Here is a 16,291-nt window from a genome sequence, read left to right on the forward strand (position 1 = left end):
TGTGTCAAGACGGGAACAGGAAGTGTGAGGGATCGGGCAGAGGAGTATTTTTTCTTTTTGTATGAACCAAGCTAAGCAAATTTTCCTATCACCGGACAACCCCTTTAATTATAACAATTTTACTTTGGAAGTTACTAACAAAAACCAGACAAACATTCATGACTGGCAGACTAGCAGAATTACCTGCCATGTGCTCCTCACTCCCAGCAAGTGTCTGAGCATCAACGCATAAGTGCGCATCCCAGCTACCAATGATGACCTCCTTTTCACAAGGAGTCCAGTTGAGGGAATAAGGGTGCTTCTGGCGAATGTGTCGCTTGATGGTGCTGAGTTTTAAAGTGGCCAGAGAGCTGCCGCAAACCATACAGATCATACTATGGGAACGGGCATTAAAGTCCATCAGATACTCTAGTCTCCAGTGATTATGGTAGTAACGCCTGTGGTCTTTTCCAGGGATTCGGCTATTTCCTGGCCGGGAAGCCCTTTCTTCACAGGTCTCTTGCCCTGCTACTTCTCCGATGTTGTTTCGCCCCTCACTACTACTATCTGGGGAGCTCCAATCAAAAGAGGAAGAGCCTGGGAAAAGCCCACCAGGAAATGAATCGGATGGATCAGGATACATGGCATCTATTGAGCTTGCATAACTTGTATCTAAAAAATTAAATTAAAATAAAAGAAAAAAAAAGAAAAATAAGAAAAATATAAAAAGCATGTGGTTAAATTGACAGACCACAATAGACAAAAGTATCTTTAGAAAGAGAAAATAAAAATGATCCTTTTTGAATTTAAAGGGGTTGTCCTGTGAAGAAAATGGCTCATAGTTCAATCCAGCACCAAATCATGAACATTTGTTGTACCTAGACTTTTTTTTATTTTTTTATTCCAGGAATAATGTTAGTATATCAGCACCTGATGTTTCTTTTTAATAGCTTTTCTGTGTCCACACATGCTTTGTCTTGCTTCTCTCTTTTCTTCCCACGGTATGCAGTGGGATCAGATGCCGCTGAAGCAGCAAAGTCTTCTCTTTTTGTTTGAGGAGGAAACTGCATTTACAGTGCCTTGCTAAAGTATTCATCCCCTTGATTTTGTTTTATATTTTGGTGCCTCACAACCTGGAATTAACATGGATTGTTTGAGGATTTTGATCATTTAATTTACAGAACATACCCTTAACTTTGAAGATTTTTTATTTATTTATTGTGAAACAAACAACAAATAGGACAAAACAACAGAAAAAGTCAATGTGCATAACTATTCACCCCTCTAAAGTCAATACTTTGTAAAGCCACCTTTTGCGGCAATCACAGCTCCAAGTAACTTTGGGTAAGTCTATATGAGTTTGCCACATCTTACCACTTGGATTTTTGCCCATTCCTCCTTGCAAAACTGCTCCAGCCCCTTCAAGTTGGATGGTTTGCGCTTGTGAACAGCAATCTTTAAGTCTGACCACAGATTTTCGATTGGATTGAGATCTGGGCTTTGACTAGGCCATTCCAACACATGTACATGTTTCCCCTTAAACCACTCAAGTGTTGCTTTAGCAGTGTGTTTGGGGTCATTGTCCTGCTGAAAAGTGAACCTCCATCCTAGCCTCAAAACATGCACAGTGTGCTACAGGTTTTTGCTCAAGAATATCCCTGTATTTAGCACCATCCATCTTTCCCTCAACTCTGACCAGTTTCCCAGTCTCAGCTGCTGAAAAACATCCCCACAGCATGATGGTGTTCTTTGGGTGATGTGATGGGTTTGTGCCAGACATAGCGTTTTCTTTGATGGCCGAAAAGTTCAATTTTAGTCTCATCAGACCAGAGCACCTTCCTTCATACATTTTGGGAGTCTCCCACATGCCTTTTCGCAAACTCAAAATGTGCCTTTTTTTAAGCTGAAAGTAATGTCTTTCTTTTGGCCACTATTCCATAAAGCCCAACTTTATGGAGCATATGGCTTCTTGTCGTCCTATGTCCAGATGCTTCAGTCTCTGCTATGGAACTCTGCAGCTCCCCCAGGGTTACCTTAGGTCTTTGTGCTGCCTCTCTGATTAATGCCCTCCTTGCCCGGTCTGAGTTTTGGTGGGCGACCGTCTCCTGGCAGGTTTGCTGTTGTGCCATATTCTTTCCATTTGGTTATGATAGATTTGATGGTGCTCCATGGGATCATCAAAGATTTGAATAATTATTTATAACCTAACCCTGACTTGTACTTCTCAACAACATTGTGCCTCACTTGTTTGGAGAGTTCCTTGGTCTTCATGGCAGTGTTTGGTTACTGATGCCCCTTGCTTAGGTGTTGCAGCCTCTGGGGCCCTTTCAAAAAAGGTGTGTATATGTAATAACAGATCATGTGACACTACATCATTTCACTAATCATGTGACTTCTGAAGGTAATTGGTTGCACCAGAGCTTTTTATGGGCTTCCTGACAAAGGGGGTGAATACATACGCACATGCCAATTTTCTGCTTTCTATTTCTAAACAATAGTTTAATTTATATATTTTTCTCATTTCACTTCACCAACTTAGACTATTGTGTTCAGATCCATCACATAAAATTCAGATTAACAAAACATTGAACTTAAGGCTGTAATGTACCAAAATACAAAAAAAAAGTCAAGGGGGGGGGGGGGGGAATACTTTTGCAAGGCACTGTACACTTACTTGGTATCTTCCAAGCAGCTTCAGAGACGGCCGGTTCACCGAACAAAAGAGATGAAAGAGTAAGCATGCAAGTTCATCTTAATAAACAGAGGACCCTATTCCTCTAGTGTCCAGAACTACTATAAACAGTGTATCTATCTTGTATCTCATCTATAAGATGGATAGCTCATTGAGTTTAAAATGTAATGTTTTGTTTTCTCTGCAGTGGTACTTTGAGGGAATTGAACACTTCCTTGGGGTCCTAAATGCAATTAGTAAAGGGACAGCTAATAAGCTGATCCCCTGAAAAGATATATGACCTTCTAAATAGCATGCACTGCACAAGCCAAAAGGCAAGAGCTACGCAGACAATGTATGAAATGTGACAAATGCAGTCCATAGGAATATTTGGCATGTACATAAAGAAATTACACACATGTAGCATGACAAAAGAGCTGCATTCAACTTGCACAAATAACATAGCTGCTACTGGGCTGCTAAAGGCATCTTTTTGCTGTCCATGAATCGTGCAGTTTACCTAGGAAGAGAATAGTTGCAGGCCACTTGTGATGCTCTCCAAATAAGTTGGTGAGCACAGTACACTAAATGTTACTGCAGAGTTCCAGCCTAAATCCCCACTGGAAGAGTAAGAGTAACCTATCCAGCCTAAAAAATAGCAAATTAACAGTCTTTTTGGCTTGCATTATTCCCAATAAGGGAATTCCCAAAAAAGACCATTTTCAAACGGGCTCCAACTGCGCTTTCTAAAAGCTACAACGCATTCTTACTTTTATCATACATACTAGCTGAATACCCGGCGTTGCCCGGTTTTTCCTTCCTCAACCTTGTTGGGGAGGAAAATCAACAAAGGAAGAAGCTTTTGACTTCATATCCCGTCCTCGTATATTGTTGTCATATCCCAACCCCATATTCCGTCCTCATACCCTGACCTCCTATCCAGTCCTCTTATCCCATCCTCCTATCCCGACCTGATATCCCCTCCTCCTATCTCGACCTCCTATCCCGACCTATCTTGTCCTCATATCCCGTCCTCCTTTTCCGACCTATCTAGACCTCCTATCCTGACCTCCTATCCCGTCCCGTAATATGTGTACCAGTTATTGAAATATCTCCAGCCGTATGGAAGTTATGTGGGAATATACATTTCCCATTGATTTGCATGGGATATTAAACAAAAACCCCGACCCTCACATATGGGGAAGTTAAGGGTTAAATTAACTATCCTATATTTTAAGTGGACATATAAGTAACATGTGACCAAGTATTATTGAAATATCTCCAGCTGTTTGGAAGTTATGCAGTAACATATATTTCCCATAGACTTGTATGGGACTTTAAACATAAGCCCCGCCCCCTGGCAATGGGGGTGAGCAAGGGTTAAATCACCTATCCTATGTTTGTTGTTGACATATAAGTAACATGTGTGCCAAGTTTCATGTTAGTATCTTTTTCGTTTGGAAGTTTTTGTGGAACATGCACACATATATACATACATATACACACACACGTTGAGTTTTATATATAAAGATTACAACCCCACCATTCTGTCCACTGCCCCTCTCAATACGTTTTGGCATGCAGTTGAGGCCAGGACCTGCAGCCATAACACAGGCTCAAAAAATGCAGCCATATTCTTGTATGACAGGACGCTGACCTTTACAGGGATTTATAATTAGGAAAACGTCAAAATCCGTCCCAAACAGAAAATTGAAACATACTGCTATAAAATGACATGCTGTCCGTAATGTTATTATATTACATGTAACAACTAATCTCACTGTTGGCAGCAGCAGCGGCCCTTATACCATTGACTTCAATGGATCCACTGAAAATTAGAGATGAGCGAACTTACAGTAAATTCGATTCGTCACAAACTTCTCAGCTCGGCAGTTGATGACTTATCCTGCGTAAATGAGTTCAGCTTTCAGGAGTTCCGGTGGGCTGGAAAAGGTGGATACATTCCTAGGAAAGAGTCTCCTAGGACTGTATCCACCTTTTCCAGCCCACCGGAGCACCAGAAAGCTGAACTAATTTATGCAGGATAATTCATCAACTGCCGAGCCGAGAAGTTCGTGACGAATCAAATTTACTGTAAGTTCGCTCATCTCTATTGAAAATCATTAAATAATATACTATTGCAGAATTTTAGCTGACCCATTCCCGGGATTAGTTTGGTGTGAACCTTCCCTTAAGCAGAACCCCTAGCAGTACCCAGAGTACTAAAAGATTGTTTCCATAGTCATAATATTTGTCTTTTTACTCCTTTCCTCTATACAGGGCTGACAAATGTTTTGAGGACTAAAAACTGCAGACAAAACAGTGGACCTGTTTTAGTAAATTCTCATACACCCCATGAAATAACAATTCTGCTTCATTGTGTGACACGTCAACCTTAAAAGGGTTAATCAGACAGAATTACATTGAAATTGCAACACCAAGAAGGAAAAGTAGAATTATGTAAACCACATAATGCAAATGAAAATAAAAAAATATATAGAAACACAACGGCCCTGATTTAGGAAGAGTGGAGTGTAATTTTCTTTGTGGGTCCCCCCCCCCCCCCCCCCCCCCATAAAATATATTTCCACAGTATTTACTAATGTTTACCTACATTTTGCACTTTTCCCTGTTTTGCTTTTTTTTTCCCTTTACACATGCTCTGAACTGTGGGATTTTCCTCAGCTCAAATCCACCACATTTTCTGTGGAAACCTTGGTAAATATGTTGGCATTTAAAAAAAAAAATAATAATAATATGTGGTCATTTCCCAATGACCACACTCCTTTTTCAGGTTCTCTCTGTAAAATGGAGAGTTAGAAAGGTTTTTTTTGTTTTGTTTTTTTTTTCAATTCTTTTTTTCACTTATACAAGTGTCTCTAGTCCTGCAAAAAACATATTTACTTAACCCCTTATCAGTGAGAGGCTGGGTTACCCATGGGTTCCCTGTAACAGCAGAACACAACACTATGGAAAGTAGAAGTATTGCCGCTCCTAATTGTGCGCCATATAGTAAAGCACATGAAAAGCTTCTTCACAGTCACTTAACGTGTTCGTTTTGTGGTTACGTGAGGCACTGCATGCATTGGAAAAAGGGAAGGTGAAAAAGTCCGGCTCCCATGTGAGTAAAAAATATAATTTTATTGATCCATAGTAAAATCCAAAAACACAAAAATGGATTAAAAGTACATATGCACAGAAGGAAACACCTCCGACGCGTTTCGACTTAACAAGCCTTAGTCATGGAGATAAGTATTATAATACATGTTGCACCTTTTATACCTGGATAACAAATGACCTGTTCTATGGGGAAAGCCAGGGCACGCCCAACAGAGGGGAGGTGACTATTCAGGTGTGAGCATACTTAGAAAATCGAATAGAAAACCAAATATATTCTAACTAAATACAAAATATATATATATATAAATGACTAAGGTCATTTATATATAACTAAGGTCATGCCTATAATTAAGACCAGCTGTGAAGCGTGTATCGAGGCATAAAATCCAATATGCTTCCCGTCTGAATAGTGTCCTATTCCAGTCACCACCTCTACGGGGTGGACGCACCCTTTCCAAGCCAGTGAGCTCAATATCAGGAACGACACCTGCATGTTTTTGAAGATGTTTAGAAAACCCTGACATAGATCGGTTACCGACTCTTTGGTTGTCAGATATATTAAGGTGTTTCTGAATACGAATTTTTAATTTACGACTAATACACCCAATGTACTGTAAATTGCATGTTTTACACACCAAGCTGTATATCACATGATGGGTTTGACAATTAATGAAACTCTTTATGCCATATATTTTGTTATTAACACAGGATGAGAAATTGGAACTGTTGGACATATATTTACATATTTTACATCTGTTATGTCCACATTGATAACTACCTGTTACTGTGAGCCAGGTATCTATTTTGTTTAGAGGTTATATCACTGGGGGAAAGTTGCTGGTGTAAAGATCGTGTCTTTTTAGGCACGACTCTGATACCTTGGCTGACAATGTGCAACATGGTGGAATCATAGTGTAAAACCGGTAGATGTTTAACCCCTTAAGGACTCAGGGTTTTTCCGTTTTTGCACTTTCGTTTTTTCCTCCTTACCTTTTAAAAATCATAACCCTTTCAATTTTCCACCTAAAAATCCATATTATGGCTTATTTTTTGCGTCGCCAATTCTACTTTACAGTGACATTAGTCATTTTACCCAAAAATGCACAGCGAAACGGAAAAAAAAATCATTGTGCGACAAAATCGGAAAAAAAAACGCCATTTTGTAACTTTTGGGGGCTTCCGTTTCTACGCAGTGCATATTTCGGTAAAAATAACACCTTATCATTATTCTGTAGGTCCATACGGTTAAAATGATACCCTACTTATATAGGTTTGATTTTGTCGCACTTCTGGAAAAAATCATAACTACATGCAGGAAAATTTATACGTTTAAAAATGTCATCTTCTGACCCCTATAACTTTTTTATTTTTCCACGTACGGGGCGGTATGAGGACTCATTTTTTGCGCCGTGATCTGAAGTTTTTATCGGTATGATTTTTGTTTTGATCTGACTTTTTGATCACTTTTTATTCATTTTTTAATGTTATAAAAAGTTACCAAAATACGCTTTATTGGACTTTGGAATTTTTTTGCGCGTACGCCATTGACCGTACGGCTTAATTAATGATATATTTTTATAGTTCGGACATTTACGCACGCGCCGATACCACATATGTTTATTTTTATTTTTTTTTACACTGTTTTATTTTTTTTTATGGGAAAAGGGGGGTGATTCAAACTTTTATTAGGGAAGGGGTTAAATGACCTTTATTAACACTTTTTTTTTAACTTTTTTTTTGCAGTGTTATAGGTCCCATAGGGACCTATAACACTGCATACACTGATCTCTCATCCTGATCACAGGCGTGTATTAACACGCCTGTGATCAGTGTTATCGGCGCTTGACTGCTCCTGCCTGGATCTCAGGCACGGAGCAGTCATTCGTCGATCGGACACCGAGGAGGCAGGTAAGAGCCCTCCCGGTGTCCGATCAGCTGTTCGGGACGCCGCGATTTCACCGCGGCGGTCCCGAACAGCCCGACTGAGCAGCCAGGATACTTTCAGTTTCACTTTAGAAGCGGCGGTCAGCTTTGACCGCCGCTTCTAAAGGGTTAATACCGCACGTCGCCGCGATCGGCGATGTGTGGTATTAGCCGCGGGTCCCGGCCGTTGATTAGCGCCGGGACCCACGCGATATGATGCGGGATCGCGGCGCGATCCCGCTTCATATCGCGGGAGCCGGCGCAGGACGTAAATATACGTCCTGCGTCGTTAAGGGGTTAAATATTTTTTGATGTCATAAAATTGATTAGAAAACGCTGTGGTGAAAGTAGGTAAATTATTGCTATTTTCAGCTGAATTAATCCGGGGTTTATCAAGTAAATAATAATGAGAAGATTTGGAATTAACAATGCCTTCCGCTCTAGCAATTGTATGATGTGAATAACCCCTCTCTCTGAGACGTTTTTTGATGTCTGTACACGATGCTATGTATGACTGTTGTTTGGATGAAGCTCTTCTCGCTCTAACAAATTCACCTATAGGTAAATTCTGTATGACATGTTTTGGGTGGCAGCTTGATGCGTGTAATAGACTATTTCCCGCGCATGGCTTGCGGTACAGCTTGGTGTGTATACATGCATTATCTATGTTTCCAATCAAGGTGACATCCCAAAAATTTATTTCTGACTGAGATAAATTCGAAGTAAATACCAGGGGAAAATCATTACTATTCAAATAAATAAGAATATCACGGGCTTGACATGACGTCCCCCTCCATATAAGGAGGATATAAATCAAAGTCACATGTCGGTACGAATGTCAGACCTTTCTCCAACACTTGAATTTGTGTTTCACTAAGAATCTGTGCTGAAAGATTAATTACTGAATAATTTATTGCTTGTAATTCCGGTGGTATTTGTTGGGTCTTTTGTACACTGTTCTTGTGTTTCCTCCCCGATCTGTGTCGTTTGCGTTTTCTTTTCTGTTTTGCATTGTGTTCACATTTGGTGCCTTCCCGTTTTTTGATGGTTGTGTTTTTTGGATGTCTCTATTGTTAGAGCTGATAGCCGTATTTTCATTTTCACTGTCTGTATAGTCTGTCCCATAATCAGTCATGTCATTTTCTGAGGAGCTGAAGCGTACGTTTTTGTTATTATTGTTCTGAGATGTACTGTGACTATGTGGATTTTTAAGAATAGATCTTGGTTTAGGCGTTTTCTTTCTTTGCCAATTATAAACCGCATTGGAGCTGTAATCAGTAAGATCTCGATTGAACTTGGCTTTCTTGATATTGGTTACGATAGTTTCCAAGTTGGTTAAATGGTCATTCATTTTTTTCTGCAACGTTAAAAAAATCAACAGAATCCTTGAATGGCTCCAGTGCAATGACCACTTTATTAATACTTGTTTCAAGATCAGCCAATTTGATCTCTTCCTTTTCTACTATAAGGGACATTATTTCAAGAGAACACCTCGTAAGGGCATCATTCCATCGTTTTTCAAAATCTTCATCATAAATAATGGTAGATTTTTTTCTTATGCGAAGACCCCTTGGGATCATGTGTTTCTCTAGATACTGTGTCAAGGTGGTTGCATCCCACCAAGTTTTTAATTATTGTGACTTGAGATCCTCAAGTTCACACATCAATTTTTTAAGATCTAATACACACGCTGCAGTTACATCTCCTGAAAAAACGCTAGCAACTTTAGCTCTATGCGTGGTAAGATTCAGACTGGAAAAATCTGGCATGGCAGGCACCAATATTTCAGGTTCAGGTAAAGGTGCAGATATGTTTGTTTCATCCGTTAATATCGACATAATGAAATTGTTGTGTGAATTGGTACGTAGATTACAGTATAAACTTATAGAGTAGCTGGAGGAAACATAATATTCGTGTCCGTCAATGTAGTATTCTTATAGAGAAAGTGGGCTAGCACGATACAAATTCACGGCATAGACAAATAGCTCAAAGATAGATAGATATATCAGCTCACCCATAAATCCACATAGACAGATATCGTTCCTCTCAGTACATCTCAGGTTGGAACCAAAGAGTCGGTAACCGATCTATGTCAGGGTTTTCTAAACATCTTCTTGAAAAACATGCAGGTGTCGTTCCTGATATTGAGCTCACTGGCTTGGAAAGGGTGCGTCCACCCCGTAGAGGTGGTGACTGGAATAGGACACTATTCAGACGGGAAGCATATTGGATTTTATGCCTCGATACACGCTTCCCAGCTGGTCTTAATTATAGGCATGACCTTAGTTATATATAATGAGTTTAATTCTTATATTTTGTATACTTACATTTATATATATATTTTGTATTTAGTTAGAATATATTTGGTTTTCTATTCGATTTTCTAAGTATGCTCACACCTGAATAGTCACCTCCCCTCTGAATGGGGTTGGGCGTGCCCTGGCTTTCCCCATAGAACAGGTCATTTGTTATTCAGGTATAAAAGGTGCAACATGTATTATAATACTTATCTCCATGACTAAGACTTGTTAAGTCGAAACGCGTCGGAGGTGTTTCCTTCTGTGCATATGTACTTTTAATCCATTTTTGTGTTTTTGGATTTTACTATGGATCAATAAAATTATATTTTTTACTCACATGGGAGCCGGACTTTTTTCACCTTCCCTTTTTCCAATGCATGCAGTGCCTCACGTAACCACAAAACGAACACGTTAAGTGACCGTGAAGAAGCATGCTTTTCATGTGCTTTACTATTTGGCACACAATGCACAATTAGGAGCGGCAATACTTATACTTTCCATAGTGTTGTGTTCTGCTATTACAGAGAACCCATGGGTAACCTAGCCTCTCACTGATAAGGAGTTAAGTAAATATGTTTTTTGCAGGACTAGAGACACTTGTATAAGTGAAGGGAATTGAAGGTCAATAGTTCAACACTGAAGCTGTAAACCATTGGAAAAACTGCTGCCATTCAGCTAAGGCTATAAAAACTTGTAAACTTGATTGTTAGCTTAAAGGGGTACTCCGCACCTAGACATCTTATCCCCTATCCAAAGGATAGGGGATAAGATGTCAGATCGCGGGGGTCCTGCTGCTGGGGACCCCTGGGATTGCCGCTGCGGCACCCCGCTATCATTAATGCACAGAGCGAGTTCGCTCTGTGCGTAATGACGGGCGATATAGGGGTTGGAACACCGTTACGTCATGGCTCTGCCCCTCGTGATGTCACGGCCAGCCCTTTCAATACAAGTCTATGGGAGGGGGCGTGGCGGCCTTCACGCCCCCTGCAATAGACTTGCATTAAGGGGGCGGGCCGTGATGTCACGAGGGGCGGCGCTATGACATTACGATGCTCCGTCCACTGTATCGCTCTGTATCCGTCCCCCGAACTCGCTCTGTGTAGTAATGAAAGCGTGGTGGCGCAGCGGCGATCCCGGGGGTCGCCAACAGCGGGACCCCGGGGATAAGATGTCTAGGGGCGGAGTACCCCAAACTTTAAACATGACTATGGGATTCTACAAGGGAAATCATGTTTTATAATAAATGCCCCTTCCTGGATCCTCCCACTGCCCTATCTTCAGCAGCAGATCAGCACACAAACTGTTCAATACAGTAGACTGTTGGCTTCCCAGCCAGTAGTCCTGTGGTAATGACAGGTATGTTACCTTTCTTTCCATCAAGGAATGTATAAAATACATTCGCATATTAATAGAGGAGTTAGAGTCTGAGTCGGAAGTACAGAACACTCCGGAGTCGGAACATTTATCTACCGACTCCAAAGCCCTGTTTGTAATTGCCAACCAACAACGTCCCATATTTGCTCAACAGGAGACTAGTTTGGAGATGCTGTAGGCCACGTAGGCTTCTCACATTTGATAAGCAACATGTGGCTTGAAGTTGTCTTGTTGAAAAACAACCTCTTGGGACACTTATGGGAAAGCACTGTACCACCGGTTCCACGACCAAATCAACGTAATGCCGAGCTGTTTAGCATATCTGGAATGAAGACTATAGTGGATGATCCCTCATGAAGACCTTGTCATGCCAGTGCCACGTAATCCCCAGCTTTACATCAAAGACAAAAGTGTGACTCCTAGCTGAAAAGGATAGACCTCCATTACAGCTTTCATTGTGGTTTTGCTCTGCACCATAGCAGCTTTTGAGAACAGTGCGTAAAGTCAGAAAAAACTGTAAATGGAAGCCTGCCTCGTAGCCCAATGTCATGCAAGCGCCCTCTAATGGTTTGTGTAGACTTAGTAAGTGACATTCAATTTCACTTACAGTACAGAATTGATCACTATGTGCCATTCTTCTAATCTGACGATTTGTGCAGGAGATAGCCTCTGTGCCCCTCTTGCTGTCATTTTAGTTTGTCGCTAGTCCCCAAACTACTGGGACACGACATCAAACAATGGTGATATCTCAGGATACATGTGTAGTAATCTGCTGAAGTGATAAACCAAGGTCTCTAAGGAATCTGTCTCAGCTTACGACAAGTGGCGATAACTGACGCGTCAACAAACAGAAGGCATCACACAATCATACTGTAGGAACTTGATCAGATTTCTTAGGTTTCATGTGGCTGAAAAAACTAGATTTTGATCTGGCTTTTATACTTTAAGCCCCTCCACAAACTACAAGCTCTGTGCTTTATCATTTACAGATCATGGCCCCACCTGCTACTTCTTCAGTTTGCATAACCTTACGGCTCATACTTCTTGGTACTGCAATTTCAATATTGAGGCGCATTTGTAAACCTCACTCCATGGGAACACCCACAAAAAGCTTTTTGCTTAGACTTCACCCCTTTCTTGGTCTGGTTCACAATTTTTTCTCTGCAAAATATGGACTGTTGTTAGGTACCCCAGAACAATGGGTTCACACAGGACTGTATAACAAAGCCAGGGTTCAGGCTTGTTTTTTAGGAGTACCATTTTGGCATACATAGGACTTCACTTTCTGTTCCATATTTTTGGGAGACTGATTAACAAAATGCAGCAATTATGGTGTTATTCTTATTTATTTTTACAGCATTCACTGCGCTAGCTAAATAATTATATTTTTATAGTTTAAATGGCTGCCCGGGCATGCTGGGAGTTGAAGTTTTGCAACATCTGGAGGTCCGCAGGTTGAAGACCACTGATGAAGGGATTGACAGGCAGTGACGATGAAGGGGGGGGGATGATGATGGGGGTCTGGATGTATTTCCCACCCTAGGCTTATAGTCGAGTAAATAACTTTTCCTGGGTTTTTGGGGTAAAATTAGGGGCCTCGGCTTATATTCGGGTCGGCTTATACTCGAGTATATACGGTACTTTTATATTTTTGTACCGCTTAAAAAAAATCTAAAACTTTTTGCACAAAATCAGTAATATAAAATTGCCCTATTTTGACCACCTATAACTTTTTCATTTTTGCGCCGTCATCTGTACTTTTTATTGTTACCACATTTGCATATATAAAAGTTGTATATAATTTTTTATAATTTTTTTAATAAAATGTGACAAAAAAAGCTGCATTTTTTTACTTATTTTTTACGTTTACGCCGTTCACTGTACGGGATCATTAACATTATATTTTGATAGTTCAGACATTTACGCACGCGGCGATACCAAATAGGTTTCTAAAAAAAATGTTTTACACTTTTTGGGGGGGTAAAATGGGAAAAACTGAAAATTTTTATTGGGGGAGGGGATTTTTCACTTTTTTTTTACTTTTTATTTTTAAATTTTTCAACTTTTATTTTTTAAACTTTTTATGTCCCCATAGGGGACTATCTATAGCAATAATTTGCTTGCTAATACTGTTCAGTGCTATGTATAGGACATAGCACCGATCAGTATTATCGGTGATCTTCTCTGGTCTGCTCGATCTCAGACCAGAGCAGAAGACCCCGGGAGACGGCCGGAGCCAGGTGAGGGGACCTCCGTCTGCCATTACAGATGATCGGATTGGCGCGGCAGCGCTGCGGGCGATCCGATTATCTATTTTATCATGCGCATTGCCGCAGATGCCGAAATTGAGGGGTTAATGGCGGACATCCGTGCGATCGCGGATGTCGACCATTACCGGTGGGTCCCTCTCCATTCATAGACATGAATGGAGGAGGCGTGACATCATGTCCCCTTCTCGGAAGCCCGGAGGTTTCCGAAACTTCAGACGCAGCTACGCATAGAATGTGGGCTGCTGCAGGGAGATCGCGGGGGGTCCCTGCGGGGGTCCCCCACGATCAGACTTCTTATCCCCTATCCTTTCGATAGGGGATAAGATGTTTTTGCCCGGAATACTCCTTTAAGTCATTACAGATATGGTGATACAAAATGTGTAGTTTTTTTTTTATGTTCTATATATAAAAATTAAATAAATGTGTATTTATATTTATTTGGGGTGGGGGAAATAGGACATTTTTAATATACTTTATTAACCTTTATTTTTTTCCTTTTTAGTAGTCGCACAAGGGGATGTTGACATGCGATTGCTCATATTGTAGCACAGTTTATTATGCTTGTCGGCATGACGCAGATATCTGAGGAATAGATTGCCTGCGTTATGGTGAATGGCACAATATACTGCACTACACATATATTTATCCCTTATAGATGCACAGATGCCAGACCTGGGCCTTCATTAAAGTATACCTGTTATTAATTAAAATACCTGCCAACAGTCACCATTTTGGTGGGACAATTGTGAAAAAGGGGAGGGGTTTATGCATGCTCAGGGGTGGGACTTAAATGTCTCTTAAACCTGTGCATTAAAATACTGCAAGACACATTCATTATTGTAGCCTCCACAGTGGATGGCAGCCTCTAATGCTGAGAATGATGTAGGGCAGTATTCTTTAACCTGACGCTCTCCAGCTGTTGCAAAACTATCACTCATGCTGGGAGCAGTAGTTTTGAAACAGCGCAGCTGTCAGACCATTCTGGGAGGGGTAGTTCTGCAACACCTCAGCTATCGTAGCATGCTGAGAGTGGTAGTTCTGCACACCATAACTGTCTGGGCATGCTGAGAGTGGTAGTTCTGCACACCTTAACTGTCTGGGCATGTTGAGAGTGGTAGTTCTGCACACCTTAACTGTCTGGACATGTTGAGAGTGGTAGTTCTGCACACCTTAACTGTCTGGACATGTTGAGAGTGGTAGTTCTGCACACCTAAACTGTCTGGGCATGCTGACAGTAGTAGTTCAGCAACACTTTGGCTGTCATGCTTTTACAACAGCTGGGCTGTCGTCAGGGCATGCTGGGAGTAGTAGTTCTGCTTCTCAGTTGTCAGGGTATGCAGAGAGTGGTACTTTTGCGACAGCTTGGAAGTGAGGGCATGCTGGGAGTAGTAGTTCTGCTCCTCAGTTGTCAGGGTATGCAGAGAGTGGTACTTTTGCGACAGCTTGGAAGTGAGGGCATGCTGGGAGTAGTAGTTCTGCTAGTCATGGCATGCTAAATGGTAGTTTTGCACCTGCTCATCTGTCACAGCATGCTGGGAGTAATAGTTGTGCAACAGCTTGGATGTCAGGGAATGCTGGAAGTGGTAGTTCTGCATAAGCTTGGTTGTCATGGCATGCTAAATGGTAGTTTTGCAATATCTCAAAGCATGCTGGGAGTAGTAGTTTTGCAACAGCTCAAGTTTCAGGGCATGCTGGGAGTGTTAGTTCTGCAACAGCTGGAGAGGCACTGGTTGGGGACACTGGTGCAGGGGCATCCTGGATGTCATCATAGGACACATGAGTTCAGGTAAATCGGAGCCCCCTATGATGTGTACATAAAAGCATGTTAGATTGCCAGCGCATACTATTATGTACACATGTTCACACAACTATATTGTGAGTACTGCCGCACCAGCTGTGCACGAACTACAGGCCCCAGCACGCCCTCCGTGGAGCCGAGGCACCCTAGAGCCCACGGGCCCCGCCGCTCACTGGACGTCCTGGTCACGAGTGATGATCTAGCATGCAATAACCCGTCCGGCCTGTAGATGTCGCCATACACCCTGCTTGTAGTTACCGCCTCGTACCGCCATGTGTCACCTCTCGCTATCAGGCTCCGCCACTCACCCCCTGCGGCCTCGTCTTTTATTTCCATCGTCGGGCTCTCCGCCTCTAGGCTGCGGCTCTTGCATGGTGACTCCCCGGCAGGGCCCGTCTTGGGCCCTATCACCACTTCCGGCTCCTCTTCCCCAAACTTGGCGCGTTCCATATCCCCCGCCTCTCGTCCTCCTCTTCGTCTTGTTGTCCCGCTCCTCAGCCCCGAGCGCACCCGGTACGGACGGGAAGGGCCCGTGCTACACGCCGCACAGGAGGGCGGGGCTATCGCCTGACGCCGCGGAAGGGGCAGGACCAGCGCGCGCCGCACAGGACTGAGGGGAGGGCAACACGGCGCACAGCGCCGCACAGGACTGAGGAGGCGGGGCCAGTGACGTCACGGAGTCAGCGGCTGGAAGCGCAGCACATGACGGGGGGCGGGGAGAATGCGTCATACGGGGCGTGGCCCCGCCCCCCTCCTGGTGCCGCACGGGACGAGGGGTGGAGAGATGTCACCCCTTGGGGCCCCGAGGTCTCCAGCAGGGATACGGGCGGCGGGCTCTGCATAGACTCCTGCACTC

At 42.4% G+C, this 16,291-nt stretch overlaps 1 protein-coding gene across 3 annotated transcripts in view; it reads right to left on the bottom strand.

Moving 5' to 3' along the window:
* The window catches only part of LOC130276941 (uncharacterized), a 33,030-nt gene extending 17,051 nt beyond the window's left edge, over window positions 1–15,979 (bottom strand). Inside the window, exons 1-3 of one of the 3 annotated variants that reach the window (XM_056526991.1) lie at window positions 15,744–15,979; window positions 2,654–2,671; window positions 184–651 (exon numbers count right to left, since the gene is read on the bottom strand). In XM_056526991.1, coding sequence (XP_056382966.1) covers window positions 184–651; window positions 2,654–2,671; window positions 15,744–15,885 — 628 coding nt within the window. In that variant the 5' untranslated portion in view covers window positions 15,886–15,979. The remainder of the gene's footprint in view (window positions 1–183; window positions 652–2,653; window positions 2,672–15,743) is intronic. The other 2 variants (XM_056526992.1, XM_056526993.1) reach the window with 2 other exon arrangements.
* Window positions 15,980–16,291: the final 312 nt, after the last annotated feature.

Source organism: Hyla sarda, chromosome 6, assembly GCF_029499605.1.
Source record: "Hyla sarda isolate aHylSar1 chromosome 6, aHylSar1.hap1, whole genome shotgun sequence".
NCBI lineage: Eukaryota > Metazoa > Chordata > Amphibia > Anura > Hylidae > Hyla > Hyla sarda.